The sequence below is a fragment of the Lynx rufus genome, unplaced genomic scaffold (assembly GCF_022079265.1).
Source record: "Lynx rufus isolate CCGP_SWC_20201006 ecotype Redwood Valley unplaced genomic scaffold, mLynRuf1.p SCAF_8, whole genome shotgun sequence".
NCBI classification, from domain to species: Eukaryota; Metazoa; Chordata; class Mammalia; order Carnivora; family Felidae; genus Lynx; species Lynx rufus.
Genome location: NW_025814896.1, coordinates 39,326,480 through 39,354,145, shown reverse-complemented (window position 1 = coordinate 39,354,145; position 27,666 = coordinate 39,326,480). Strand labels below are relative to the sequence as shown.

Genomic DNA, 27,666 nt, shown 5'->3' with positions numbered 1-27,666 from the left:
TCAAATCACTAGGTAACAGTATCCGTATGAAAACAGAAACCACGTAAAACTGAAATGGTTACTACATGTAGATGTAGCATGAGGTTATTCTAATTACTAGAAGTCTGACAGTACATCACTTATAGATTGCTTTCCCCCCTACCCCCCCCCCCCCCGAGAGGGCATGAGCGGGGAGAGGGGCAGAGGGAGAGAGAAACAGAATCTTAAGTAGGCTCCAACACCCAGTGTGGAACCTACGTGGGGCTCAATCTCATGCCTGTGAGATCATGACCTGAGCCAAAATCAAGAGGCAGACAATTCACTGACTGAGCCACCCAGGCACCCCACTTATAGACTTCCTGCTGCAAAACGTAGTAATTTCAGACGTGAAAATTATCCAACTCTGATGAAAATTCTGGACTACATTAACACTGGATAAAATATTTATTGTGATTTTTTCTCCTGTGACATAAGATTATTTATTTTTCCCAGCTCTCCAAATGACACAGTTGCTGAACCTCTTTCAGCTGGTTGGGCCTGAAAATAATGAAAGATTAAAGACATTAGAAATAGATAAATACAGAGCTCTAAATTAAATCCCTTAATGCCATCATGTATTTTTTTAAATCCCCCACCCTATGTAAATAAAAAATTGAAACTAAATAGAAACATGAACCCGCTAAGAAAAGTGATTTATCTTAATAACATTACCTGTGAATCATGGTATTTCCATCCTATCATGTAATAGATTTGATACGTGGCAGGTACTGAACCATCCTCATTTCCGTACATTTCTATAAAGACAAATAATATTAAAATCTGAAAAAATGGAAGTAGGAAAAGAAAATCTGCTCAATGAAAGGTCATGTCCTTCAAAGAGAAATGGATACTGGGATACTGGGAAGACGCTGAAAATGCTTCATGTGAAAAATCCTCAACACTGAGAAGCTGACAGTTATGAACACAGTAAGGGCTGTTTGGAAAAAGGATATGGAACTACAGGATCTGTGTTCTGAAAGGAAGGACGAGAAATCTGACAAGGCCTTTACAGGAAAGGAAAAAGCCCTGGCAACTCGAAGGGGCAAACGTGGCAGGGCATGGGTTCCCCAGTGAGGCACGGGGGGAAAGGACGCTCAGCTCCCTTACCTCCATACACCGCTGCAGCCGCCAGCATCGTGTCTCGGTGCAGCAGGGCTTTTCTATTCCAAGCACAGTTACTCTCACCCATACCTAAAAATACACTACAGTTTTAGATAATACCGCCAAAAGCATGAGCCACTCACAACACACATTTAACCTCTTCTCACCCAACACCATACCCATCCCCATTCTCTAAAACAGACTATAGCTAGGCTTCTTAGTGACTCTGAGGCCAAACAAAGTACTTGAAGCTTATGGATAGTAAAACCAGTGAAGAAGTCAACTTTCAGGAGGAAGGCCCCATAAGCATGCTTTACTTGCCAGCAGTGGTCTAAAAGCGGGCCAGCTGGGCAAGAGTAAGGCAACTGGCCCTCTAGGTGAGTCACCAGGTATTGGCAAGTATGTATTCAAAGATGCCACATTTTATGCCCCTTTTAGCTGCTCTTCAGAGGAGGACAGGGCATTGACTGCTACAATGGCTCACTCCTTCTAAGCCACAGATGTCTGCCTGACCATGAAACTTGGGAGAGGACTTTGAGACTCATTAGATAGTACCAGAACTACGAGGTGTAGGAAAAACTTATGTGCATTCTTTTCAGGGTCACTTTCCTTAATGTTTCAAAATTTAGATTTCTTTCCTTCAAGTTGATAGCTAAAAGCTAGGATTAATACTCTTGTACTGTTCATTAACAATTAATGCTGTATATCTGATTTTTTTATGCACGTATTTAAACAAAATTAATTTGAAAGGCCACATTTTAAACTAGTCCACAAAATCAACACAAATTTCAAAAGTAAAAACCCTTCATGTTTATTTTCTATATACTATGCAATCACAAATCAGTTCTTACTTTTGTTTTTCTACTTTCACAAAAATAAAACAATAAAATTCCCAATATCAGTTATTTTTAAAGGTTAAAAATAATAATAATCTTCCAAGTTTTCAATGGCCTTATTAAAAACAATCAACATATCAGCTGTAATAAATGAACCTTTTTCTTCTCTCCAATCCCAAAAGGTTCCTACTATTTCTTAATGAATCTCTGATACTAAAAGCAATGTCCAGTGTCCTGTCAGTACAACAGCCCCAATTCATGAAGAAGAACATACAAACTAACAGATTAATCATCATGAAGCAAAAAGTGGATGTTACTCCATCACAAAGCAGCTAGAAGATCTTAGACCAATTGCTTGGGTCTTCAAGGTGGCCATAGTAGATGATCTCCAAAGGCTTCTAGGGCTAACATCATAGACCCATTACATAATCTAATTTAAAAACATTCTCGGGGCGCCTGGGTGGCGCAGTCGGTTAAGCGTCCGACTTCAGCCAGGTCACGATCTCACGGTCCGTGAGTTCGAGCCCCGCGTCAGGCTCTGGGCTGATGGCTCGGAGCCTGGAGCCTGTTTCCGATTCTGTGTCTCCCTCTCTCTCTGCCCCTCCCCCGTTCATGCTCTGTCTCTCTCTGTCCCAAAAATAAATAAACATTGGAAAAAAAAAAAAATTTAAAAAAAAAAAAACATTCTCACATTGTATCAGCCAGATCAAGTGACCAGAGGTAAACTGTGAGATGGATTGGGAGGGTCTATTGCTGCTGATGGCTGTGCTGCTTTCACTTCTGTTCACCTTCCCAGTGCTGTGACCTACACATTATATGTAGGCAATGCCAGTGGAAATCAGGTTTATTTAATGCAAATACTTAATATACTACGACGGAGGGGCCAAGGAAGGAGAAAAATACTTAATATGCTAGAAATCCTAAAATGCCTTCTAAATAATTGGTTATTACAGACACTAACATTATTATGCACAGTGTTCTGATATGGAAATTCCAGAGTACTACTGCATAACATAGCAACTCTGCTTCCAGGGCAGCGCCCCCTGCCTCATGAGACAAGTAAACCTCCATACCCACCTTCCTTTCTCCTAGAGGAAGCAGTTCAGTGATGCGGGGCAGAAAGTCTAGACTGTAAGATCATCATCCCAGTTCTGAGCTTTAAGGGATCTCGGGCAGTTACTTAACTCTAATTAAACTCAGTTTTATCATCTTCAAAATGGAATGCTAGCACTTCAATGTGTCATGGTAGACCACCTGGGAAACACTTTTAGGGACTTCTGACCAGCTCTGTGCTTTGGGACAACAGAAAAATCCAGGAAGCAGGTGTTTAAGACTCTCACAGTGTTTTTAAGGTTAAGTTCAACTGCTTGCATAAAAATCGAATTTTTTATGCTTTAGGAGTATTGTCTTAAAAAACACAACAACAAAAACTGAACTTACCTTAAAACTACTGTGAAAGCCTCCAAAACTTTTCATGCATTCATCAGCTGATACACAACTTGTTTTGTAAAATTAGGTCAACATTCTGGACTTTTTTCTGTGAATTAATAATAACAGCAGCTTAAATGAGAAATACTACAACCATCAAAAAAATGCAACAATACAAAATATCGAAAACGCATTTGAAGGTAACACCATCTTCCAGTAGGCAAAGTGGCACACCTGGAAGTAGTCACCCAAGCTCCCCACCTCCTCCCTTCATTCCTGGACCACTCTCCTTCCCATCTCAGCTGCCTCTGACCTTTTAAAGGCAGAGTGGTTGAGATTTTGGGATCTGAGGCTACTACACTGGACTTAAACCCTGGCTCTAGCATTTACAATGTATCACCTGGGGCAAGTTATTTAATTTCTCATGTGTAACAAGAGAGATGAACCATGCTAGCTCTAGTCTTACCTTCCTCATAGAGTATGCCTTATAAACAAGGCTGGAGGGTGAGCTTTTTAAATTTTTTAATGTTTATTTATTTTTGAGAGAGAGAAAGAGAAAAAGAGAGAAAGAGAGAGAGAGACAGTGTGAGTGGGCGAGGGGCAGAGAGAGAGGGAGACAGAGAATCTGAAGCAGTCCCCAGGTGCTGAGCTGTCAGCACAGAGCCCCACATGGGGCTCGAACTCGTGAACTGTGAGATCACAACCTGAGCCGGAGTTGGACGTTTAACCGAATGAGCCACCCAGGCGTCCCTGGAGGATGAGCTTTTTAACACACTGATCTGATGGTCTCTCCTCTGCATGAAATTCTCCCCACACACTACCAGGCTCACCTGATAAAATCTAGAAGCCTCTGGTGGACTATTCTTCACCATTTCCCATCATCTCTCCATTCTACATATTCAAGCAAAACAGAATTACTGTGGAGTTTCTTAATTAGGAAAGTGAAGGAAGTGTGTTTTCCTCTTGCATCTCCATTTTACACAGACCATTTCCGTGGCCTGGAAGGCGATGCCCCAAATGCCCAAACCTGCACCCACCCATCCATTCTCCTGGCAAACTCATTTTAGCTTAGGTCCTGTCTCTTCTACAAAAGTACCCCTGACTCCCTAAGCAGATTTAGGGATTCCATTTTTCCATACTTTAAAACACAATGATCTCATTTTATAGTTAAATGCCTAGGTCTGTCTATCTGTGTGTCTACCAGAGCACAGGCTCCCCGAGATAAGGAACTATGTATTTTCATCACTGACTCAATAGCTGGCACATGGTAGATGTTCAGTAAATGGTAAGTGAATGAATATAATATCAACCAGCTAACGTTCATATCTACTTTGTTAAATATCACTTTTACAAGTTATCTTTGGATAATACTTCTTAATCCTCCTAAGGATAAGAGACTCAAAGATTAAAATATACGATTTATGTACAAGACTGTACAGCAAAAATTAAAGCAGCACTGGCAAAAGCCTCTTAAGGTAAATATTAGGCAAGAGGTCCTCAAAATATATGACCTATTTAAAACTCTGGGGGGAAGCAGTGACTATCAACTGGGTAGCAGCATCGGGCAACCTTCTGAGAGAGCTGGAAATGTTCTAGTCCTTGTCTGGATAGTGAATAAAAATATGAGTAACTATGCAGTTGAGATGAGAGCATTTTACTATGCTAGATTTAATGGAAAAAAAATGCACGCAGATCAAGTAGGCAGTATTGGACTTTGGATTCCAGATCCCGTGTGACCACAGACAAGATACTTAACTCCACAATGTCTCCATTTGCTAATCTGTAAAATTAGGATATCAGAAAACCTCACAGAACCACACCCAGCACAGAGTAACTTCTGTATTTTTAAATCAGTGGGCAGTAACCTTTTCCAACTGATACATCTAATTTCTAGTCTCTCTTGCTTCTCTCTTAAAATGAATCGTGAGCACAGTATTTATTATATAGCAGAATAAAAGTAAATGCTGCATTTGAGAAATATTTTTATCATTAGAGTCTGAATGATACATCATCAGCCCACCACCAACACTCAAGCCTTTGAGATGAAGGAGCCCCATGATTACATCATGGGGAGCCAAGTGCTTGGGGCAGTGCTTGGGAGGGGATGTGTGATTTATACTGGTCCCCTGTCATCTTAGGCATGCATGCTATAGGCTACCAATCCCTGTATTAAATTATAATGAATGAAGAGTGACTCTAATAGTAAGTTTTCGGCTACATATCTTTCCCCTTGTAAAGCCATCAGAAGTCCCATTCCCAGAGGAGGCTGGATGATGGGTAAAATGAACTGTGTTACAAATGGGTAGACAAAAGCAGTAGTAGAGTCAGGTAAGAGAGTGCCAGAGCAAGAGTCTGGCATCTAATTCTGCCACTAACAGACAAGTGTCCCCTTGGGACTAATATTCCTCACTTATAATCTAGGGATACACTAGTTAGCAGAGCACTACTGAGAGAACTGCAACAACATGTCAGAACAACTATAAATCTGTAAACAATTGCAAGCTACTTATCCTTACAATTCTCCTGCTTAGATCATCTTCTCATTTTTCAGGATCGGATTAAAGTGCCCGTAGGTAAGCAGAGTTCTGGTTTCAAAGATTAAAAGTTTTTAATTGCTTCAGCTTCTCTCATTCATCAAAACTGCCTATGCCAATTGTGTAATAAAAAGCCAAAGCTCACAATTTCTTAGGCAAGTTGAAGCTTTCCTTGGAGAAAAGCAGTTCTCCAGAAGCACCCTCAGTGGCAGATATGCATGTCTACCTACCTTATCTATTTCGGGATGCAGAGATAGGGTTTGTATCCTTGTTGCTCCTCAAAGCCTCCTCCAGGCCATTACCCCTCTAACTTGTTAAAAACTGTTGCCCTGCTGAGACCCGCACTAGTTAGCCATCCCTCTTTCCCACTCTCGCTTGCTGTCAGACGTCAGACTCCCAGTCCTTCTCCTCAATAATCTGAGGGTTTGGCACCTGGTTCAGCTCCTGTCTGTACCCTAAATCCTGCCATGACCCTGGTGACTTCATTGCTAATAATCACCAGTACCATGGTCTTTAAGGTATTTTAGTCCACTCCCCCACTAATGGTTCTCCATTACTCTGCCTCTGCCATCACATCTGTAACATGTCCAGACATGTCCCTCTTCTGTAGTCACTGTACATTAGGTTCCTGAAGGATCAGCATCTGGCTGTGTTCCCTTCTCACTTCATGGCCTCATCCCAGGCAAGTGCTTCAAATACCACCAATTCACAAATGACTCATATTTTAACCAGGCAATTGCCTCCTCTAAACCACATATCCACACACCAACCACCTACTTGACATCTCCTCTTAGATATTTCACAAGCACTTCAAACCCAAAATAGTCACGTGTGAACTTAAGAGGTGTCCCTGCCCATACTTGGTCTTCTACTGTTTCCTCTATCAAGGAAGGGGCACCATCTCTCTGGTTATGTGAGCCAGAAACTCAGCAGTTGTGTTTGAAATAGCTCTCTCCACTCACCCACATGTAATCCATCAGCAAGGACTGTCAAATTTACCTCCTAATTGTCTCTAGAATCCATTTACTTCTCTCAATGTCCACTGGTACCACCTTAGTCCAAATCACCATCATTTCTATTTTTTTGTAATATTTATTTTGAGGGGGGGAGAGAGAGAGAGAGCACATGTGAGCAGGGGGAGGGGCAGAGAGGAGAGAGACAATCCCAAGCAGACTCCATGCTGTCATCTCACAAACCGTGAGATCATAAACTGAGCCAAAATCAAGAGTCAGACGCATAACTCACTGGGCCACCCAGGCACGTCCACCATCATTTCTTAATAATCTTTATAGCAATGAGTCTCTCTCAACCAGTTTATCTGCCAGTCCATTTTCTTTCAAAATGCAAATCTGGTATCATGACTTCCCTTTACCTTCCCTCCATTAAAATGCCTCAAGGGGTGCCTGGGTGGCTTAGTCGTTAAGCATCCGACTCTTGATCTCGGCTCAGGTCATGATCTCGGGGTTCGTGAGTTCAAGCCCCACATCAGATTCTGTGCTGACAGCACAGAGTCTGCTTGGGATTCTGTCTCTCCTTGTCTCTGCCCCTCCCCTGTTGTGCTGTCTCTCTCAAAATAAATAAACAAAAAAAATTTTTTTTAAATGCCTCAAGGGGCATTTTAAGATAAAGACAAATCATCTCAACAGGGACTGTAAGGCCCCCATTTACTCACCAATTTCATTATTTAATTCTCTTTTCATTCCCTGTACTCTAGCCAAATACCCTTTCAGTACTTGCCATGCTCTTTCTTGCCCCAGAGTCTTTGTACATGCTGTTCTCCCAGCCTGTGACCCACTGCCGTGCCCCTCTCCACCTAGTTAACTCATCTTCATTTTCTAGAGCACAATCACCACTTCCTCAGACAAGACTTCATTGACTCTCTCAGACAAGGACTTACCCTTTAGACAAATACCACTCGTACACTAACCCAACTACCCGCTTTCTTGTGCCTGGATCCAGGCTGCCAACTGTTGCTGGAGAAAATCACCGATATGCTCTACCACCTCAGGTGTATGCTTCAAGAAAGTCCCACCATCATTTTATAGACAGTCATAGCACTCTGCACCCCAATTTGTGGCTCTTACCAGGATTCTAATTTAACATTTATCTTCATGGCAGTTGTGTGATATCTGCCTCACCCATTTTATTTTATAAGCTCCATGAAGATAGTCTGCTTTCTCCTCACCAATCTATCCCTAGTGGTTAGCCCCTGTGCCCGTCAAGAGTCTCTTCTCGAAATATGACTCTCAAATGGAATCTAAACATTCTTTAAAGTGCCTTACCTTGTAAATCTTCCATCAATTCAAACATCCCAGGATAGTTAACTTGAATTTCATCAGTATCCTATTTAAAAAGAAAAAGGAATATTCATTTGACATATATCACTAAACCCAGATTTAAAAACAGGTCATAGAAATTACCCAGAACAATGTTTCATGGTAAACAGAAACTTTTTTTCACAATATTCTTCACAGATGTCATCTGGTTTATGCTTGTTTTATCAAAAGGTCAAATTACAGAATAATCCGTCACTATTCTAAGAGAAATTTTCCTAACACTCCATCAACTGGTTCCAGGTCTCTCCCTGGGAACAACACAAAAAAAGTCTGTTTTGTATCTGTAAACCATCGCCCTCTTCAAGTTTCTGAAAACTCTTCCAGGACATTGTAATTTTTTAGGGGGAGGGGTTAGTCCTCTGGACAAAATTTATAGATTTATAGATCTTTACACATCCTTACTGCATTGCTCTATACGTAGTCAATATCAATCTCCTAAAATGTGGCACCAGAATCAAGCCAAATAGGGTCATCTCTCAAGATGTCTTCAATCTACCTCTAGCAATGCAGTCATACTGCAATGGCTCACTTGAATGTCAGGCACACCACTGACACAAAGTTTATTTCTCAAATGGACTTCTGGGACATTACGTCCCATTCTTTCTGAAGCTTGATACACAAGTTTACTACTGACTGGTACAGTGGCAGAGAGTACTGATGTTCCCCAAATGTCCGGTGCTCCTTGATACTTCCCAGACCCTGAAAGACATTTTTTTCTGGTCAAAGAAGAGAGCAAGGTAATAGAGAACTAATGATCCTTTTCCAAGCCATCCCTTTTGCTGTGGTAACCTCAGAAGATGCAAGAGCCAGATGGCACAACCATGGGATAGAGATGGGCTGCCCAATCAGCACAGGGCTGTAATGTGATAAAAATCTGTGTAAGCATGAAGGTATAGGAGTTTGTCTATATTGGGAATTAGCCCCCAAATACAGGACTCATACTTTTTTTTTTTTTTCAAGTTTAGTATCATAACGCAGCATATATCTCAAACTTCAACTTATTTGCACTAATCACTTTGGAATATCATTTTTTGTGTTTTGTCATTCTATTTAATGTGTTAATTATTCCTGCCAATTTTGGACTTTAACATTACACAGAATTAAGTACACAGCCCAAAAGAACACTTATCAAAAACATCCACTCTAATTCCTAGAGAAATGCAAAACAAAAGAACATTTTTTTTAACCTCAGAAATAGAAAACAAAGTACAAGCAAGGGTTCACATATACTGTTGATGGGGCATATAAATTGATGTTACTTTTAGAGAATCATTTGACCCTATCTGTCAAAATTTCAATGTACAGATCTCTGACCCAGCAATTCCATTGCCAGAAATTAACCTGGAGATATGCCAAGATTATGTGAAAGGATATTCACTGCAGCATTGTTTGAAATAGCAACAAAACAAAAAACTAACTGGAAACAATCTAAATGTCTATTAATAGAGAACTGGCTATATAAATTGTATCTATTTAATGAAATACTATACAGCTGGTAAAAAAAAAGCGGTAGATTCGGTGGATACGAGTAGGGGGAGATCTCGTAAGATACACTATTGACTAAAAAACCTCAAAGAGTGCTTATATGAAAAAAAGCAACAGAGTGTATATTTTATTTTTTTTAATGTTTATTTATTTTTGAGAAAGAAAGGGCGAGTAGGGGAGAGGCAGAGAGAGAGAGGGAGACACAGAATCTGAAGCACACTCCAGGCTCTGAGCTGTTAGCACAGAGCCCGACGCAGGACTTGAACTCAAAAACTGTGAGATCATGACCTGAGCTAAAGCCGGACACTTAACCAAATGAGCCACCCAGGTGCCCCAACAGAGTGTACATATGGTTGTATATGTAGGTTTAAATGACATAATTGTATTGTGGCCTATGATGAAAAATTGTTCTGAAAGTGTATACAAGACAACAAAGATCATCTTTGGGGTGAGTGACCAAGTATCTGAAGTCAGGAAAAGGAGACTTCTTTCCACTTTAGACCTGCTGTGTTTATCTCATTCTCTTTATCTATACATTTTTTTACTTCCTTTTTCTTGCTAACATATGCATGATCATGTTGTATGTGCACTTTTTAATAACACCATCTCTGGGTAGTCAATTTCTTCTCCATCTTTTTCTACATTTAGAAACTATTTATGAGATCATAAGATTAAAAAAAAAATTCCTTCCAGCCTGATACCTAGCCATTAAGCAATATCCTTTGAAAACAATCTTTCAATGAAACTAAAAGCATTATCTCCATCTCCATCAAAAGAATACAATAGCTTTGTCAAAGTCCTTATTCAAATTAAGATGGACCATATCTGTAGTTTTCTCCTAATACATTATTATAATACATTAAACTGGCAACTCTAAAAGAAAATGAGCCTCATTCAGAATGTCAACTAACTCTGAAAATAATTCACTAAGAAAGTCATATAAAGGTAAACAGGCAATACTGATTTAACTTGAAAATAAAAATCCATCACAGTGTAAAAATAATATACCTAATGTTGTATGCAATATAAAACTGTGTAGCTGATTATATATAAAAGCTTTGGGGGATGGGAATTTTAGAAAATGAATTATGATATAATGTTAATACAGCACATTAGAGACAGTGTATGTTTCTCAAGGAACTAATTTGGATAGATTTATTATTAAATCAGCAACTCTCTTAATTTTATAAACCATAAAGAAGATTCCACACCAGTATTTTTGTATTACCTTAGTGTTTGAGTTATTCAGCTCATTTTTCAGAGAAGAATATAGAGGGTATTTCCATAATAGATTTCCCAATTAACAGAAGTGTAGGATTTTAAATGCTTTAATGTTAGGTTAAACATTTCTGGTAGAAATCTTTCTAAAATACACAATCCACTTTACAACCATACAAAACCACAAGGCAGCACACTTTTGGGGGCCCACAAAGTCAAAATTATTCTTAAAATAATACTAAGATGCTATTTGGCTTTTTCACCTCTCAGCCTCTCACGAGTACAACAGATTCTTCGTAAGTTACATGATATGTGATATTCTAATAGACAGTCTCATGACTGCAGAAGCAGACATGAGAATCTAGTGCTCTTTTATCATGCCATACGTTAAAGAAATTTGTAAAAATGAAAAGCCATGATATTCTTCTAATTTATTTTCTTTGGGAAAATAGTTTCTTTCTCCCCCAACAAAACACAAGTTATTTATGATAACATATAATAGGCAGACTATTGTTAGTTTTAAACATATTATTAAATACCAAAATTCAGTTTCCATTTCTAATATGGTTAATATTGATAGATATAACCCACATAACAAAAACTCTCTAAGGTCCTCAATAATTTTAAGTGTGTAGCGAGGTCCTAGGACCAAAATTTTGAAAACTGTTACTCTCAGGAGAGAGCTAAGATTTGGGAGATTAAGGGCAAATGACAGACTATCACTTTATCCGTACAGTTTAATGTTTAGAATGTATGTATTACTACTTATATAATTAAAAAAATATACAGTGATCCCTCTATGTACAATCGCCAGTGTTTGCTTTAATTACAAAGCAGAACCCTCACATGAGGCAGAGCTATCCCATTTCCAGCTGCCAACATCTCAGAATGCAGTATCTTCTGACTCAGGCCATTAACAGTTTACATAAGACACAGCTGTACAGCTGTGAAATCCTGAAAGTTGCTGTCATTTCCTAATGTACTGTCTCTTCCCTTCCCTTGAAGCGCCTTTCCAACTTCAGAGACCCTACTGGTCTAATGCCCCATGCTTTCTACCAAAACAAGGAAGGACAGGGCAATCTATTTTTCGTTGGTTGATTTTATGAAAAATATTCACATTAAATCTCCTTAAACAGTTATTTCAATCTTAAATCTATCATCAATGAGAAATCTTTGTCAAGAAATTCCTATTTCCTCCAGGAAAGAGATGTGTCTAGACCTGAGCAGTTAGGAAAATCATAACAAGTCTACTCAACCAATATCTGGAGGCAGCAATGACATCCTTTAGAATGACTCTGCTAATGAAAGGAGCTGGAAGGGGGCAACCACTGTCTTTCCACATGACTCCTAGTTGGAAGCCTAGGATGGCAAAGTGCAAGGAGTATGGGTGGGGAGAGAGGAAGGCAGGAGCAAATATTTACTTAGCATCTACTATGGTCAAGGCACTTCACACCCTTTATCTTAATACTAACATCCAACCTCAGGTGAGAAACATTTGAATTTTTAAAAAAATAATGAATGTTCAGAGACGTGAAGTAACCCCCCACCCCCTGATTCCCCTACCTAGTAACAGGGCAAAGTAAGGAACCAAATTATAACTGTCAGACACCAATGCCCTGTAGCATCACTGTACTGTGCTGACTCCATATTTCTTCAAACAGCCTACAGGTCCTCTTTCCAGATCTCTCCAGCCCTAATGGAGTGCAGCCCCCTTTCCTATATTCTCTACCCTGGATCATGAATAAAGATACCTTCATTTCTGCCTTGTGTGGCACTATTTCAGTTGAGGGCTAGTGGGAGATGCAACACTGTAAGTGCTCCTGTACCTCCCCTTTTCCCAATCACCTAAAATGTTCCCTCATATTACACGTTACTCTAGATCTGAAGATTCTAAGGCACTGGAATAACAGGTCTTAGAAAATAACCTCCTTGTTAACTGAGGTTTGGGTTTTTTTGAGCTATTTTATTTATTCAGGTAACAAGTACTAAAAATTTTATGTTTGTACCTGTGTCAGTCAAGATATGTTTATATAAACTAAATTTAAAAAGAGAAAAAATGCCAAAACCTTTCCATAATACCATCAATACCTATAATTTTCTATCTTTAAGATGAGAAGTTCTTTCTGAATTGTGTGATTAATGGGTTAATGAGAATTAATCAACTCTCTTGATAGTTACCACAGTCAGTGTATTAAAGCCAGCTCTCCCAAGCAGATGTCCTAGGTCATTGACAGCAGTGAAAGGAGAAACATGTGGAGAAAATCCTCCTTCCCTTTCTGTTTCTGCTAACTGTAACGAACACCGAAGTTCATAGAGTGTGTCGCCTCCAAACATTGCACCAATAAACACTCCATCTGGTTTTAAAACATAATGAATCTGTAATAAACACAAGACAACAAACTACTCAAAATTTTATATAAAAAATTATTAAAAGGATAAAAATACGTTAAAAGAATAAATACGTGGTGTCTGAATCAATATTTTTACGATTATCATTCTTATTTTGTCAAATAATCAGAAAAGTTAACAAATAATATCTAAGGCATCCAGGTCAGAGAAGCACTGTAGTATAATATTACTGTAAAGATAGACAATAATTTATTGGTAGTATTAATACCTATTGATATTAATTAGTTGATAGCATTAATACCTACAAAATATGTTCTATGTTTTCAACTTTTCTAATAGACATATATTACTTTTGTAACTATTTTAAGTTTATTTACTTATTTTCAGAGAGAGAGCACGTGAGTGAGCACACATGTGGGAGAGGAACAGAAAGAGAAGGGGAGAATCCTAAGCAGGCTCAGTGCTGTCAGTACAGAGCCTGACTCAGGGTCGGTTCCACAAACTGTGAGATCATGACCTGAGACGAAATCAAGAGTTGAATACTTAACCGACTGAACCACTCAGGCACCCCACAGTTACTTTTATAATCAGAAAAATACTGAAAGAAAAAAAGTTTAAAGTGCAATAGATTGCAAAAATCACAAACCTCTATCTGTGCCCTTTAAATGTCACTTTGTAACAACTCCCATCAAAAGACAAAGTCTATTTCCCCTCTCCCTGAATCTGGGACAGCCTCACGACTTGCTGTGGCCAAAAGAATGCAGTGCAACTGACAGTGTGCCAGTGTCACACCAAGGTCTGAGATGGCCTCACAGGATTCCCTGTGCTGCCACCATGTCATAAACAAGCCTGAATGAGCTAGCCTGGTAAGGGATAAGAGAGGAGGAGCAGATCTCAGTCAGGCATTCCAGCTATGGCCATTCTTGACCAGCCAGCTTCAGGACAATCTAGCAGCTGATCACAGACACATGTGTAAGCCTGGCCAGACCCAGAAGTATTTCCTAACTAAGGCCAACCCAAATTCCCAGCCCACCAGATCATGAACTAAGTAAACTGTTGTTTTAAACCACTATGTTGGAATAGCCTATTATGCAAAAAAGCTAATTTAAACAGAAAGTTTTATGATTCACAACATTAACCTAGTCAAGTATTAGTTTCCTGTAATGAGAAGTAACTAACTCATTTTCCAGCTTTGAAACAAAAACAACTTTTAATTGATAACTTAAGCAAAACAGTGGTTGGAATGGATTCCAGAACCACAAATGTTTACTCACGGACTCTTAGAATTACCATCCATAAATAGATTTGACTCTATTCTCAACAATGAGGAACATTACAGGAAAGGGTTGATTCTGAAGTAAACCCAAAAATCACAGTAGGCTCTGCTAATCAAAGTACCCATCTTAAATTTATATTTAATATATCATGAAACAATTACAAAACAGTATACAAGTAAACTAACTGTAAAATCTTTGCTTTCTTACCCTCTGCCCCTTTGGTGTTGCTTCCTTCTCTTGTTGCCTAGCAAGTATCAAAGATTCCCTCCTCAGCTCCCTGCAGCTTCTCTCTACTTCAGAGGGCTTATCAATTCCCATGGATTTCACAAGGATGACTTCCCAATCACTATCTTTAGACTGGACATCTTCCCAGAAATGTGCTAAACTCATTTTCATCTGCCTGTGCCATGGACATGTGTCTCTTGGCACTCACCCTCCCAACACAACCAACAAATACATAACACTTATTCTCAAACCCACTCCCCTCTCCAACTGCCTATTTCTGTCAATTACTATTTTCCATTCTCTTTATCTGATCATTACCAATCCTTCCCCTACTTTTACTAATCATTTTCCCAGGCATCCAGATTCAAAACTTTAAGGTTGGATCTTCAGATACAACCAGCCAAATAGTTGACTCCTTTACAGGAGTCCCAAATAGTCTCTATTCCTGTTAATTCCTGCTACTGCCACCTAGCTTTAGTTTCTCTCATGCCTGGATGACAGAAGAAGCCTCTTTAATTGAACCAACTTCTGGCATCAGTTTTCCAACTAGCAAAATGAAAACATCTTACAGAGTTATTTATTTAACACATATAAAACAAGGCACAGTGATTGGCAAACAGTATGTGCTTATGATATGGAAGTTATCCTGCCCATCAGCCTTTTAAAATTATGTTACTTTCCTCTTCAAAATTCTCCAGTGGCTCTGAACTGCATAAAGAATGAACTCTAAATTCCTTAATCTGTTACCCAAGTCTTCCTAAATTTGGTCCCAACATACCTCATTTCCCAGTACTAAACTAATCTCCAAAAAGGCTCCCTCTCTGTCCTTTCATCCTCGTGAGGCTGTTCTACCTCCCCCCATCCTGTGATTCTGCCTTCCCACCCCAAATCTGACCTATGCTCCAAGGCCCTGCTCAAGTAATTCCCTCTTCCTGAAACTTTCCTTGGCTACTCCATGGCCCAGTGATTTCCCTCCTCTGAACACAATGCTCTTTACTCACCAGTTCACTGATAAAAGCCAAGCAACAAATGTACCTCACACTCTCTAAGTGTAAGGTGTAGGGAAGATATAAATAAAAACAAATAGGTTCCTACCCACAGAAAAAACTTACAGACAATTAAGAAAAGGAACCCACACAGAAAATGTCTTATATCAATGTGATGTCAATACTATTCAAAGTTATTTTGGACAATATATAAGCTTTTGTAAATATTTAAAACATTTCATAATTAGATTCATTGAATTCCTAGGCAGGGGGGAGTCACCCAATGTACTTCTTCATTTCATCTCATCTCATCTCATCTCATCTCATCTCATCTCATCTCATCTCACCTCACCTCACCTCACCTCACCTCACCTCCCCTCCCCTCCCCTCACCTCATCTCATTTCATTCTATTCTGAGAGACAGCATGAGCAGGGGAGAGGGGAGAGGGGGAGAGAGAGAGAGACAGAGAGAGAGAGAGAGAGAGAGAGACAGAGAGAGAGAGACAGAGAGAATCCCAAGCAGGCTCTGCGCTGTCAGCCCAGAGCCCGACATGGGGCTTGATTTCACGAACCGCAAGATCACAACCTAAGCAGAAATCAAGAGTCAGATGCTTAACCGACTGAGATACCCAGGTGCTCACGCAATGTACTTCTCAATATGCCTAAGGGCATCAGGTGTATTTGGCCCATAGAAGATAATAAATACTTGATTTACTTTCATTTCCAATCATCAGAAGTATAAAATGGAAAACATCTGGAAGTTTCTAGTAAAAACAGAAATATTTAGAAGTTTCTAATAATAACACAGCCTATTGGAGTCAACATTAAGTTTCTTACCTGTTCAAGTGCTCTAGGAAGGTCATTCACCCAGTGTAAACTAGAATATGAAAACATATTTGCTTTAGCTTAATTCATATAATTAGTGTAATTATCACTCATATAAAGAAAGGCCACAACAAAAGGTGTTCATTTTGAAGTCTGAAACTGCATATCAAAATTCACCGATTATTTTCATATAAGTTTTAAAGCAAAGAATATTCCCAGGGGAAAACCTTCCTTCTGTCACACTAGAAAATGTGACAGTACTATAATACTATAAAGTATTTAAAACTTAATTTAGGAAATCTCTTCCATTTTCTTTTGCCTCTATTCACCGTCTCCCAGTGTGTGGTGATATGTGATGGCAAGAATCAGTCTCTGTAGAGTATGGTCACACTATCTTGACTAAGGTGGTATCCTCTTATGCTGACTTCCAGGATAGCACTGAATGCCCATTTCAAACCATACTGTGTTAAGCTCACATTTATCTTTCATAATGTTGTCTAACAATTATTAGATACTTTAAAAATTAAGAAGGTCATACCATATCATAAGGTCTATCATACTTATGGGGAAACTGAAAGCAATGGAATTAGGCACTTGCAAACAGCAAGCAGAGGAGCTAAAACTCACATTCAGACTCCCTGCCCAGGGCTGTTTTCCTTAGACCAACATTCTCTGTAATATTTTTCATTTCATGATAGAACGCAAATACTTTTCTAAATTTGTTTAGCATATCTTAAGAAGCAGGGAAGAGATTATAAACTCACTGAAGAAAACAGCAAGAGTGCATGCAACTCTCCCAATTTGTCTGGGGCTGAGAGATTCCTGGGACATAAGCCTTTCCAGTGTTAACACTGGCAAAGTCTTGGGTGACTGGTCCCCCTAAAAACAGCTATCAAAAGGGCTGTGCTGACATGAAGAGCATGTTGAATCTCTGAAAGAAAATATGACTATAAAACAAGACAGGGGAAGTAAGAATATTTTATTTTGGGGGCACCCGGCTGGCTCAGTTGGTGGAGCATCTGTGAGTTCAAGCCCCCCAGTAGGTACAGAGATTACTGAAAAAAAAAAAAAAAAAGTCTTAAAAAAAAGGAATATTTAATTTCTCTATTAGACTCTGAGTTCTTTGAGGGCAGGATCTCTGTCTGGGTTCATTTTTGTATTCCCCAAAAGAATCTAGCTCAGAGCCTAGTATATTATAATCTATTCAATAAGTATTTATATATTTATGTAATAAATGTGGAGGGCCACAGTAGGAAGCACAAATGGAAAAAAATAACCTTCGGGACTATATTTCTGTGTGGAAGAAAAACTGATGTTGAAGGAAATACTAGCTTTTCCCTATTTGCCAGAATGAGTTTGTAAGGGCTCTAACGTTTGAATATTGGAGCCAGTATATTCTTTACAACTCCTGCCTCCATTAATATTGATACTAAGTAACGTGTATTAGGAAGGAAAATCCTTCTATCATAGATCAACTTTAGCAAGCTGAAAAAAGTTAGGGAGAAAAAAGTTAAGATACTATATCATATTATCTCCACTAGGGAGTATATAATTTATAATTCTTTACCAAAGAAATCTTATTGTTTATAAACCAAGAAAACTGGTTTGTGACTTTAAAAAAGGTTATTAAGAATTTACTCCAGGGTGCCTGGATGGCTCAGTAGGTTGGGCAGCCAACTTTTGATTTCCACTCAGGTCACGACCTCACTGTGGGATTGAGCCCTGTGTTGGCTTCACGCTAACAGCACAGAGCCTACTTGGGATTCTCTCTCCCTCTCTCTCCGTCTCTTCCCCACCTCAAAATAAATAAACATTACAAAAAAAAAAAAAAAAACTTGCTCTATTAGCTATTTTATTTATCTCATAACAATTAAAATTTTATAGTACGAATTACCTATTTAAAACATACATTTTGAAGAAGTACAAACAGATTACCAACCTTAAGCTGCTAACTACCAGGTCAAATGTATTTTCTCTGAAGGGAAGGAACTCTTCATCAGCTAAAACACTGACAGTAGGGATTTCCATTTCTAAGGTATTTTTCTAGTGATTAAAAAATAAACACATTCATATAGAATGTCAATTACTAATACAATCATTATTTAAGTCAACGTTATATTTATTTGGCAGTTTCTATCCCTTTTAAAACCAGAGTCACAGAGAAGCTCAAGAAGTGTTTCTTAAATGACACAAACTGGCTAGTTGGAAAAACATAAAGAGGATCCTATCTCACACTAAAACAAATCTCAGAAGGCTGAAAGTTTCAGTGGCATAACTTAAGCCATAAAAGTAATAGACGAAAATAGGGGTGAACATTTTCATACTCTTAGGTGGAAACATTTTAAGCAAGCATAACTCAAAAGCCAGAAACTATAAAGGAAAAGACTAATCTACATGATAATAAACCAATCAAAAACTTCTAAAAACCCATAAACAATGTAAACAACAAACTTTGGGAAATATTTAAACACAGATGATGAAATTAATATCCCCCCAAAACAAACTCTTACAAACTCCCCACAATAAGAACATGCTAAGGCAACAATGCAGGTACAGGCACATCACAAAATTACTTACAAATTCACAAATTAAGAAATACCAATAGCCAAAAGACATCAACAGCCGGTTGGCTGCATTCATAATCAAAGTGCAAATAAAAATATCAGTAAGATTCTACTTTCTGCCTATTAAACCGACAAAGACAGAATCCATTGGCTCAGTGCTGCCAAACAGGAGAAAAAAGTGCTTTCATACAATATTATATCTTTCTAACGGCAGTCTGGTGATGTATATAAAAAATTTAAAGATGAACATCGATGAGTTCATAAATTCCACTACTAGGAATTTATTCCCAGAGAGAAAAATAAATCAAATGTACAAAGTTTCTTTGTATAAGGATGTTCTTCCCAGTGTTGGTTATTAAGAAACTAGAAATATAACTGTCCTTCAATAGAAATTTAGCCAAATAAACCATGGAATATTCTTATATTAGAATACTATCTAGTCATTTTAAAAGGTGGAATTTGTATGTATGTATATCATTCGTTGATATAAAAGAATGATATCCTGTGAAAAGCACGGCATGTTATCATTATATCATTTGTATAAAATTGTAGAGATAGCTATACATCTGCCAAGGTGGAGACCCAAATGTCAACAGTGGTTGTCCCTGAATGGTGGGGACCAGGGGTGATATTTTCTTCTCCTTTATATTTCCTCCACTGTCTAATTTTTTTATGTGTTATATTTATAATCAGAAAAAAAACAATAAAGCTATTTTCATTTTGAAGGAAATAAAAATAAAGAACTAAAAATAAAACCAAGAGATCAGAAATCAATAGTGTTAAAAAGCTACCTACCAACGCATTTTCTGCAATGTCTACTTGGAAGAACTTTCCAACAGTTTCCTGCAATGGAATAAAATTAATTAGATAATACAAAACAAAAGCCTACTAACAAAACAAAATAACTACTGAAATTGCTCAAGGAGAAAGTGATAATTCGTAGGTAAATTTTTAGCTTTGTAAGGGTATTTTCCTGCAGTAAAACCAGTATAGTACACAACTAGCTTTAATAACACATAGTAAGTTACAAAGATTTAAATTTAAACAACCATGACTATATTTAATACATTTAACTATACTTAATAAAATACACAATCCAGGTGTGAGTAATCAACATCCTGAGTTTACTCCAGAGGATTGAGACTTATGTGTGCTGAGAACTGGTCCCCGCTCCTGGGCCACAGAAGTCCTGGATAGTTTTCCTCCCTCTTTTAGCTGTTCATTCAAAGAGTTTACACAGAGTAAAGAAAAGACTTAATAAACACAGATACTTGGGAGCGGGGTGGGGGGGGGGGAGTATAGGGGCTCGCTGGTTTCATTTTCCCTGTTTCATGTCTCCCCTCTTCTTTCCAAAAGGAAAAAGCACTGCACCACTTCTTTCCTAAGATTAACACTTTCCACTATGCTCTTTTCTACAGGATCCTGATCCCTCCATCACCATCTCTATCAAATCTTTCATCTATTTCTTCTGTGTCTCTTTCCCTCACCTTGAAACAGTCATGAGCCTCCCAATCTGGAAAGATCTCCTCACCTCTAACTACCTTCTGGTTGTTCTGTCTGCAATCTGCAACTCTAATTCTCACCAATGTCTTTCTCCTTAATTCTTGATAATCTATTCCTGCTCTCCCTGCTCATGCTATTTATAAAGATTACTAACAACCTAATCAACTACAACAGTGTGTCTCCTCTCAAGTCCTATTTCACTTGACCTATCTGAAGTCCAGCTCTGTTGTAGTCCTCCCCTCCTCTGTTAAAGAAGCCAATCCTTTCCACTTCATGCATACCCCCTTCTTAAAGAACCTCCTGCCCACAACTTGAAAGGATACCCTATCATTACCTGGCCACTGCTGACTACCCAAGTGCAACTGCCAAGTGGCAGAGCTAAATTTGAAATCCCTATCTGCCCAAGTTCAAGGCAATGCTCTTAACCTCAACACCCCAATTCCAAGTACACATTTCCAACTACCTGTCAGACATTAACACTAATATAGTCCACTGTTACCTCAAACTCAGCAAATCTAAAACAGGAATAGCCTGTGCTCCTTACCCCACCACATCCCCTGACTTTTTCCAGTCAGTGAGGGAATAACTTCAAAGTTACTTTGCATTTATTCGTGTAATGTTCATTTAATAAACCTTCATTGTGTATTCTAGGTACTGGGAATTTAGCAGTGACCAAAAACGAGCAAGTCTATGGAGTTTACATTCCCTAAGAGAAGACAGACACCAAATAAACAAAAACATCAGGTGCTAAAAAGTGTTGTGGAAACAAATAAGGCAAATACCCTGCGGAGAATGGGGACCTTATTTTATAGAATAGTCGGGGAAGGAATTTTTGATGAGGGGTCATTTAAGCAAAGACCTGAAAGAGGCGAGGAAGTAAGCCGCACAGATATCTTAGGGAAGAACACAAGAACAACTATAATGCCAAGCCCTGGCCAGTTTGAGAGTCACTGAGAAGGTCAGGATTGCTGAAAAGTAAGGAATGAGGGGAAGGAAATGAGGTCAGGGACATGTTAGGGAGCCAGATCACTGAGGGCCTTATGGATTAAGACTGGCTTATTACTGAGTTAGATAAGAAGCCAAAAGTTCTGAGCAGAGGACTGGCAATGAACTGACCTGTGCTTTAGAAGGATTACTTTGCTGTGAGAATGGACTACTGGGGGCAAAGGTAGAAGCAGGGAGGTCATTAAGGGGCTACTGCAGTGTAGACCAATATGATAATAGTGAAAGTGGTAAGAAGTAGTAGTTAGGGATATATTTTGAAATCCAAATAAAATTTGCTGATGGATTCAATGTGGGAGGGGAGGACACAAGAAGAATCAATGAATAAGTTTTCTGGCCTGAGCATTGTTTGTGTTTGTGGAGCCTCTCACAACCCCCTCCCACCACCCCGGCCCAAGTGTATGCTTTTTCGAAGTAGATTTTACACAGAAAGCCCACTTTAATTGGTGTCCAACACAGTATCATATATACAGGGGTTAAAACAATAAATGTCTTTATGTTCTGAATTAGAAAATGCAAAATAAAATGGTATAAGCCTTAATAATGGCTACTTATAAATACACAAAGATTTCTAATCAAATGATAAAATATTTTTCCCAGCTAAAAAATTAGTTCAATCACATTTTCCAAATGAATGTCGATCTGATTTTAATTTGAAGTATCAAAAACATCTGCACAGAATGGGAATGAAGAGCAACATATCTTACATAGACTTAAACTATAGGTAGGAATCATTATATAAAATGGATTGAAAAAAAAAAAAGAAAAGCCACTTTAAGAAAAAAATACTTAAGAGGAGACACAAAACAACTATTGGCTTGCCATTAAAAAAAAAAACTTGGCAATTTTGATATAATCAAAATCTAAATATGATACAGGCTGAATTAAGGAAGACTTTAAGATTAGCCAATTTTATTTCTTAAAGTAAATTAAGTCATTGAATAGATATACCTTATTCAAATGCTGTGCTATGTAACCTCTTCCACAACCAACATCCAAAGCAAGGGAAAATTTTCTAAAAAGTAGACACAGAAGTTATGATTTGTCTGTAATAACAGTCCATAAAACAGTTATTAAGAAGTAATTTTTCTTAAATAAAAACATATTAATGAATACAACTTTCAAAAAGTTATATTATCTGCCTTTTCTGCCTCACCTCACAAGCTATTTCTACCAGAGAACATATTGAAAGAGCAAGTCTGTCTGGTACAGACATTCACAGGACCCCACAGTTAACCAGCTTTCCATGAGGCTGCTCCAAGATATGAATTCAAAGAACAAATTTGGTAGGAGTATTTAAATTTGATAATATATCCAAATAAAGAATGAAGAGAAGCTAATGTAAATTAATATGAAAATATCTACATACTTATTTAGAACTTACTAATTATCTTTTTCTCAAATTTGTTGAGGCAACAGGTGACTTAAAATCATCATGTAAAATATCATGAACTATTAATATGTTAAGCTAAACACAAAACAAAACACCAACTAAATAGTAGCTAACTTTTACTGAAATCTTACCAGATTCAAAGCAATGAGCTATGTGCTCAAAGTAACTCAACCCAAGGTCACTCAACTAATAAGCAGCAGTCAGAACTTGAATTCAGTTAGTTTGAATCCTGGAACCAAAACTACTACCCCTATGCTATGTTGTCTTCTCTAAATAAATGTCATACTAAACCACACCAGTTAACACATCTAAGTGTAGGCCATCCACAGGTTTAAGAAAAATTTGTGACAAGAAAACTTAAAATTGCATCCAATAATAACATATTTTCTATTGGAACCAAAAGAGTCCTTTTCCAATTTCTGTCAAAAACCTATGTCAAAAATATAGAACACCAGTACACAATTGGAGAACTGGTGTGAGAAAGAACTGTTTATTTACAAAATGCTCACTATCTTGACTGTGAACACAGGCAGTGTGACATGTTGAAGTGCACAGCTTTGGGATGAGAAAGATGTGATTTAGAATTCTGGGTCAGCAATTTACTGGTTCTGTGACCATAGACAAGTGACTTAATCTTACTGAATCTGTTTCCCCATCCATAAAATGGAAAAGTTACTACCTCACTCGAGAGAATTTTATGAAATGGTGCATGGAAAGTATCTAGCATAGTACAAATGCTCAACAAATGTTGGTTATGAGTTGCTATTATTATCATAAGTTGTAACAGTATTAAGTGGACCTCAGATACCACAAATAAGACATTTAATAATCTGCGGGGCTAGTTTTTAAAAATCAACAAAAGATCAGGATGGACAATATAAACTATACTTTGTAACAATAGAACATTACTTCAAGGACATTTACACTGGTACTTTTTTTTAGACTGGTATTTTTAATGATTTAATTCTAAAGAGTTAATGTTAGTTTAAGACATGCCATAATCACAAGTCTCTCTGTAAACGATGTTTTGCTCAGTACTAAGGCATACTAAGACATACAAAGACTGTACAATCCATACTGACTTAGAAAATTCAATGTTTCATTTTCAATAAATGGCCTAAAATCCAAGCAAATGTAGAGAACTATTTGTTTCATTTCCTAATAAAACAGATGAAATGGGGGTAACTATTTGTAACAATGAAGCATTTTTTCTTACCTTATGAAGTTAATTCATACCAAGATTCTAAGTAGCAAGAATATCTCTAAAAAATTACTGTTTTTGATTTTATAAAATTCCTTTTATAGACAAATGTAATAAATTCATCCCATGTTGGTGTAATTTAACCAACAATTTAACCGCAATGTTTTCATTAGTGGCTTTTGGCCAGATGAAATTGGATCAGTCATTCAGGCTCAGAGAGAAGCTAGGAGTTGTGTTTTTTTTTTTTTTTTTTTTGCAAGAATGAAATAAAAAGAACACTTGTTCTCCTATATATTAAGGAGAGACTTAGAGTGTGATTAACATTGAGAATCCTGGTAATAAATTCCTCTAGATTCTGCCATTCCATACATTAAGCTCTCAGCATTCAATCTCTTGAATTTCCAGTCAAAAAATTGTATTTTATTATGATAATCATCACTTACCTAGCTATGTCATATACGCGGTCTGCAATCCGGCTTCCAACCTGAAGGATTACAAGCAGCAATGATGTATATAAATCGAGTACGCATAACAGAGAAGCGACACTCTTTTTCCAGCATTCAACAATCCATAGGTTACTTATGTTTCAACATGCTGATAAGTACTTCTCCCTATCCCATTTTCAATCTGACCACAAATTATAAATAGGAACATAATTATTAAATTACCCTAGGAAACAGATTGAGGCAAATTACTTCAGAAGTCAATTTAATAAAATCAAGACTAAATATTCATATTCATATATATGTATATATGTATTTGGCTGTAAGATCACAAGGATAAGAAGTAATAGGAGCATAACAGGTACAATATTGTCCACAGAAACCAGCATGAGATATATGAAAGTGAAAAAATATTGTTAGCTGGGGTTTATTAAAGATCAATGTATAAGCAATCATGTAAAAACTTTATTACTTGAAAACTACTAAGAAATTCTGTGGAACTACTACACAGGTAACTTTTCTAAGCAACATGTGCAAATTAGAAAGTTAACCAAACCTGAAGAGACTGCACTTCCTGCTATTCTCCCCAATCCCACCCCAATCTAAAAGAGGCCATAAGGTTGGTGCCTCCTTATGCTATGCTAGCTTCATCTGGCAGGAATAAAGATGTGGGAGCCTAATATTCCTCACATTCCACTAATCCTTCATAAACACCCCAGAGTTTTTATTAGGACTTGGGAGTTCAGAACATATGCGTATTTGCTTTTGGGGGGAGAAGGGGAAGGAAAGAGGTACGGCAGAAGTCTTCTAACAGGGTACACTTGGTGTATCATTCCCACTATGAATACTTTTTGTTTATGTTAAAAAGAACTCTCATACGCTTTATCTCATTTATTCTAGTCCTGTACATTGACAAGGCTTTGGTCAAGTTGTAATCTACACGCTTTGCTTGGAGAAGAGTGGTTAGAAATATACATCTTCTAAGTACGTATCATTATGAACCCTAAAAAGAAACACAGTCAATCATCTGGTCAGGCCAGGCTTGCACAGAGTTCTGTCCAAAGGAGCTCAAAAAGTGTTTCCTGCTTTTCCTTGAAAGAGTTCATTATACTTAACTTCAATTTTGCTTCATCCCCAAAGGAACACTTCCTTAGGATGAACTTGGTGCTGCATATACAGAGAGCAGAAACCCCTAGTTTCTAGTCCACCTGGACATAGGAAGAGGTCTTTTAAACCAGCACAAATCAGAGACCTTAATTTATCTTAAATTTTCCTAAACATAAAACGGATCCCATCGCTTCACTGCTTAAAACCACTCAACAGACTTGCATTCCTCTAGAGCAGTTGACCAACAGAAAAACAATGAAAGCCATATATTTAATTTTTAATTTCCTAATGACCACTTAAAAAAATTAAATTTTTTAAATGTTTTTTATTTTTTTTTTTTAATTTTAACGTTTATTTATTTTTGAGACAGAGAGAGACAGAGCATGAACAGGGGACGGGCAGAGAGAGAGGGAGACACAGAATCTGAAACAGGCTCCAGGTTCTGAGCTGTCAGCACAGAGCCCCACACGGGGCTCGAACTCAGACTGCGAGATCATGACCTGAGCCGAAGTCGGACGCCCAACCGACCGAGCCACCCATGCGCCCCAATGTTTATTTATTTTTGAGAGAGACAGAGTGCGAGCAGGGGGGTGGGGGTGCAGGGGAGCAGACAGACAGGGATACACAGAATCCAAAGCAGGCTCCAGGCTCTGAGCTGTCAGCACAGACCCTGACGTGGGGCTTGAACCCATGAACCATGAGATCATGACCTGAGCCCAAGTCAGACGCCCGACAAGACTGAGCAACCCGGGCACCCCTCTAATGGCCACATTTAAATAGTAAAAAAAAACAGCAGAAATTATTTTTAACATATTTTACTTAATCCAATATATCAAAACTATAATTTCAACACGTAATCAAGATAAAAAAAAATAATGAAATATTTTGCATCCTTTTTTCAGTCACTGAAATCCAGTGTATTTTACACTTAACAGCACATCTCCGTTGGACTAGCCACATTTCAAGTGCTCAATAGCCACATGGGGCCAGAGATGACCATACTGAATGGGCAGCTCAGTTAGACAAGTAAATCCGAAGTCCTCATCTCTTACCGCCCTAATAACCCGAGTCCTCTCGGCCTGACCTCCTCTTCCACTCTCCTCTTCACGGAAGCTTCACTGGAGGCCTCAACAAGGTCCTCAACAAGGTCCTTCCCGCCTCACGGACACTTGTCCTTCTCTTTGATTACAAGGGTACTCTCTCCAGATCTCAGCTTGCCTCATCATGTCCTCTGCCTGAACGGCCTTCTCTGACCATCGGAGTCCTCACCCCACTTCACTTTAGTACCTCACCTTACTTTGGCTGAAATTACATTTCTTGTTCACCTACTCCCATAAGAATGAAACCTCCTGAGGGTAGCGGTCTTACTCTGCCCAGGACATACATGTACACAATTCAAGCGATATTTGCTGAGTGAGTGAGTGAGTGAGTGAATGAACAGCTTACAAATACCCCGGTCCACCCCTTCAGGGATTACAGTAGAGGCTCAGGCAGAACGGCTGCTCAAGGTCACACGTGATGTGGGGTCTGCTGGGGCCTGGCCGGAGCCCCCGGACTCGGAGCCAGAGCTCGGCGTCGCCCTTCCCCTGCTGCCGCGCGGACTCACCTCCTCCTTCAGATAGTCAAACTTCATGGGTTCGGGCTGCCGGGCCGCCCAGTTCTTCTGTTTTCTCTTCAAATCCCGGTCGAAGATATTTAGGGCTCTGGGCGAGGTGCTGCCCGGGGGAGAGACGCCGGAAGCAACCTTTCTAAGGCCGAGGTTCTTTGCGGGGACCCCAAACACCAGAGATCTCCGCCGCCACAGACAGAGGACGCCTAACCGCAACATCTCCGCC

The 27,666-nt window shown here is 38.6% G+C and overlaps 1 protein-coding gene across 2 annotated transcripts; it reads right to left on the bottom strand.

The window, feature by feature from the left end:
- Window positions 1-315: 315 nt before the first annotated feature.
- On the bottom strand, window positions 316-27,659 carry NDUFAF5 (NADH:ubiquinone oxidoreductase complex assembly factor 5). 2 transcript variants are annotated; one of them, XM_047069597.1, is made up of 11 exons: window positions 27,438-27,659; window positions 24,725-24,765; window positions 22,639-22,702; window positions 19,978-20,025; window positions 18,558-18,661; window positions 16,631-16,670; window positions 13,135-13,332; window positions 8,200-8,260; window positions 1,126-1,209; window positions 691-773; window positions 316-516 (listed from the first exon to the last, which is right to left on the bottom strand). In XM_047069597.1, the coding sequence occupies exons 1-11, from the start codon at window positions 27,657-27,659 to the stop codon at window positions 424-426; spliced, it is 1,038 nt and encodes a 345-aa protein (XP_046925553.1). In that variant the 3' UTR covers window positions 316-423. The 2 variants fall into 2 exon arrangements, with proteins under 2 accessions (XP_046925553.1, XP_046925554.1); XM_047069598.1 differs by lacking the exons at window positions 18,558-18,661; window positions 24,725-24,765; window positions 27,438-27,659 and having other exon boundaries at window positions 22,639-22,685.
- Window positions 27,660-27,666: the final 7 nt, after the last annotated feature.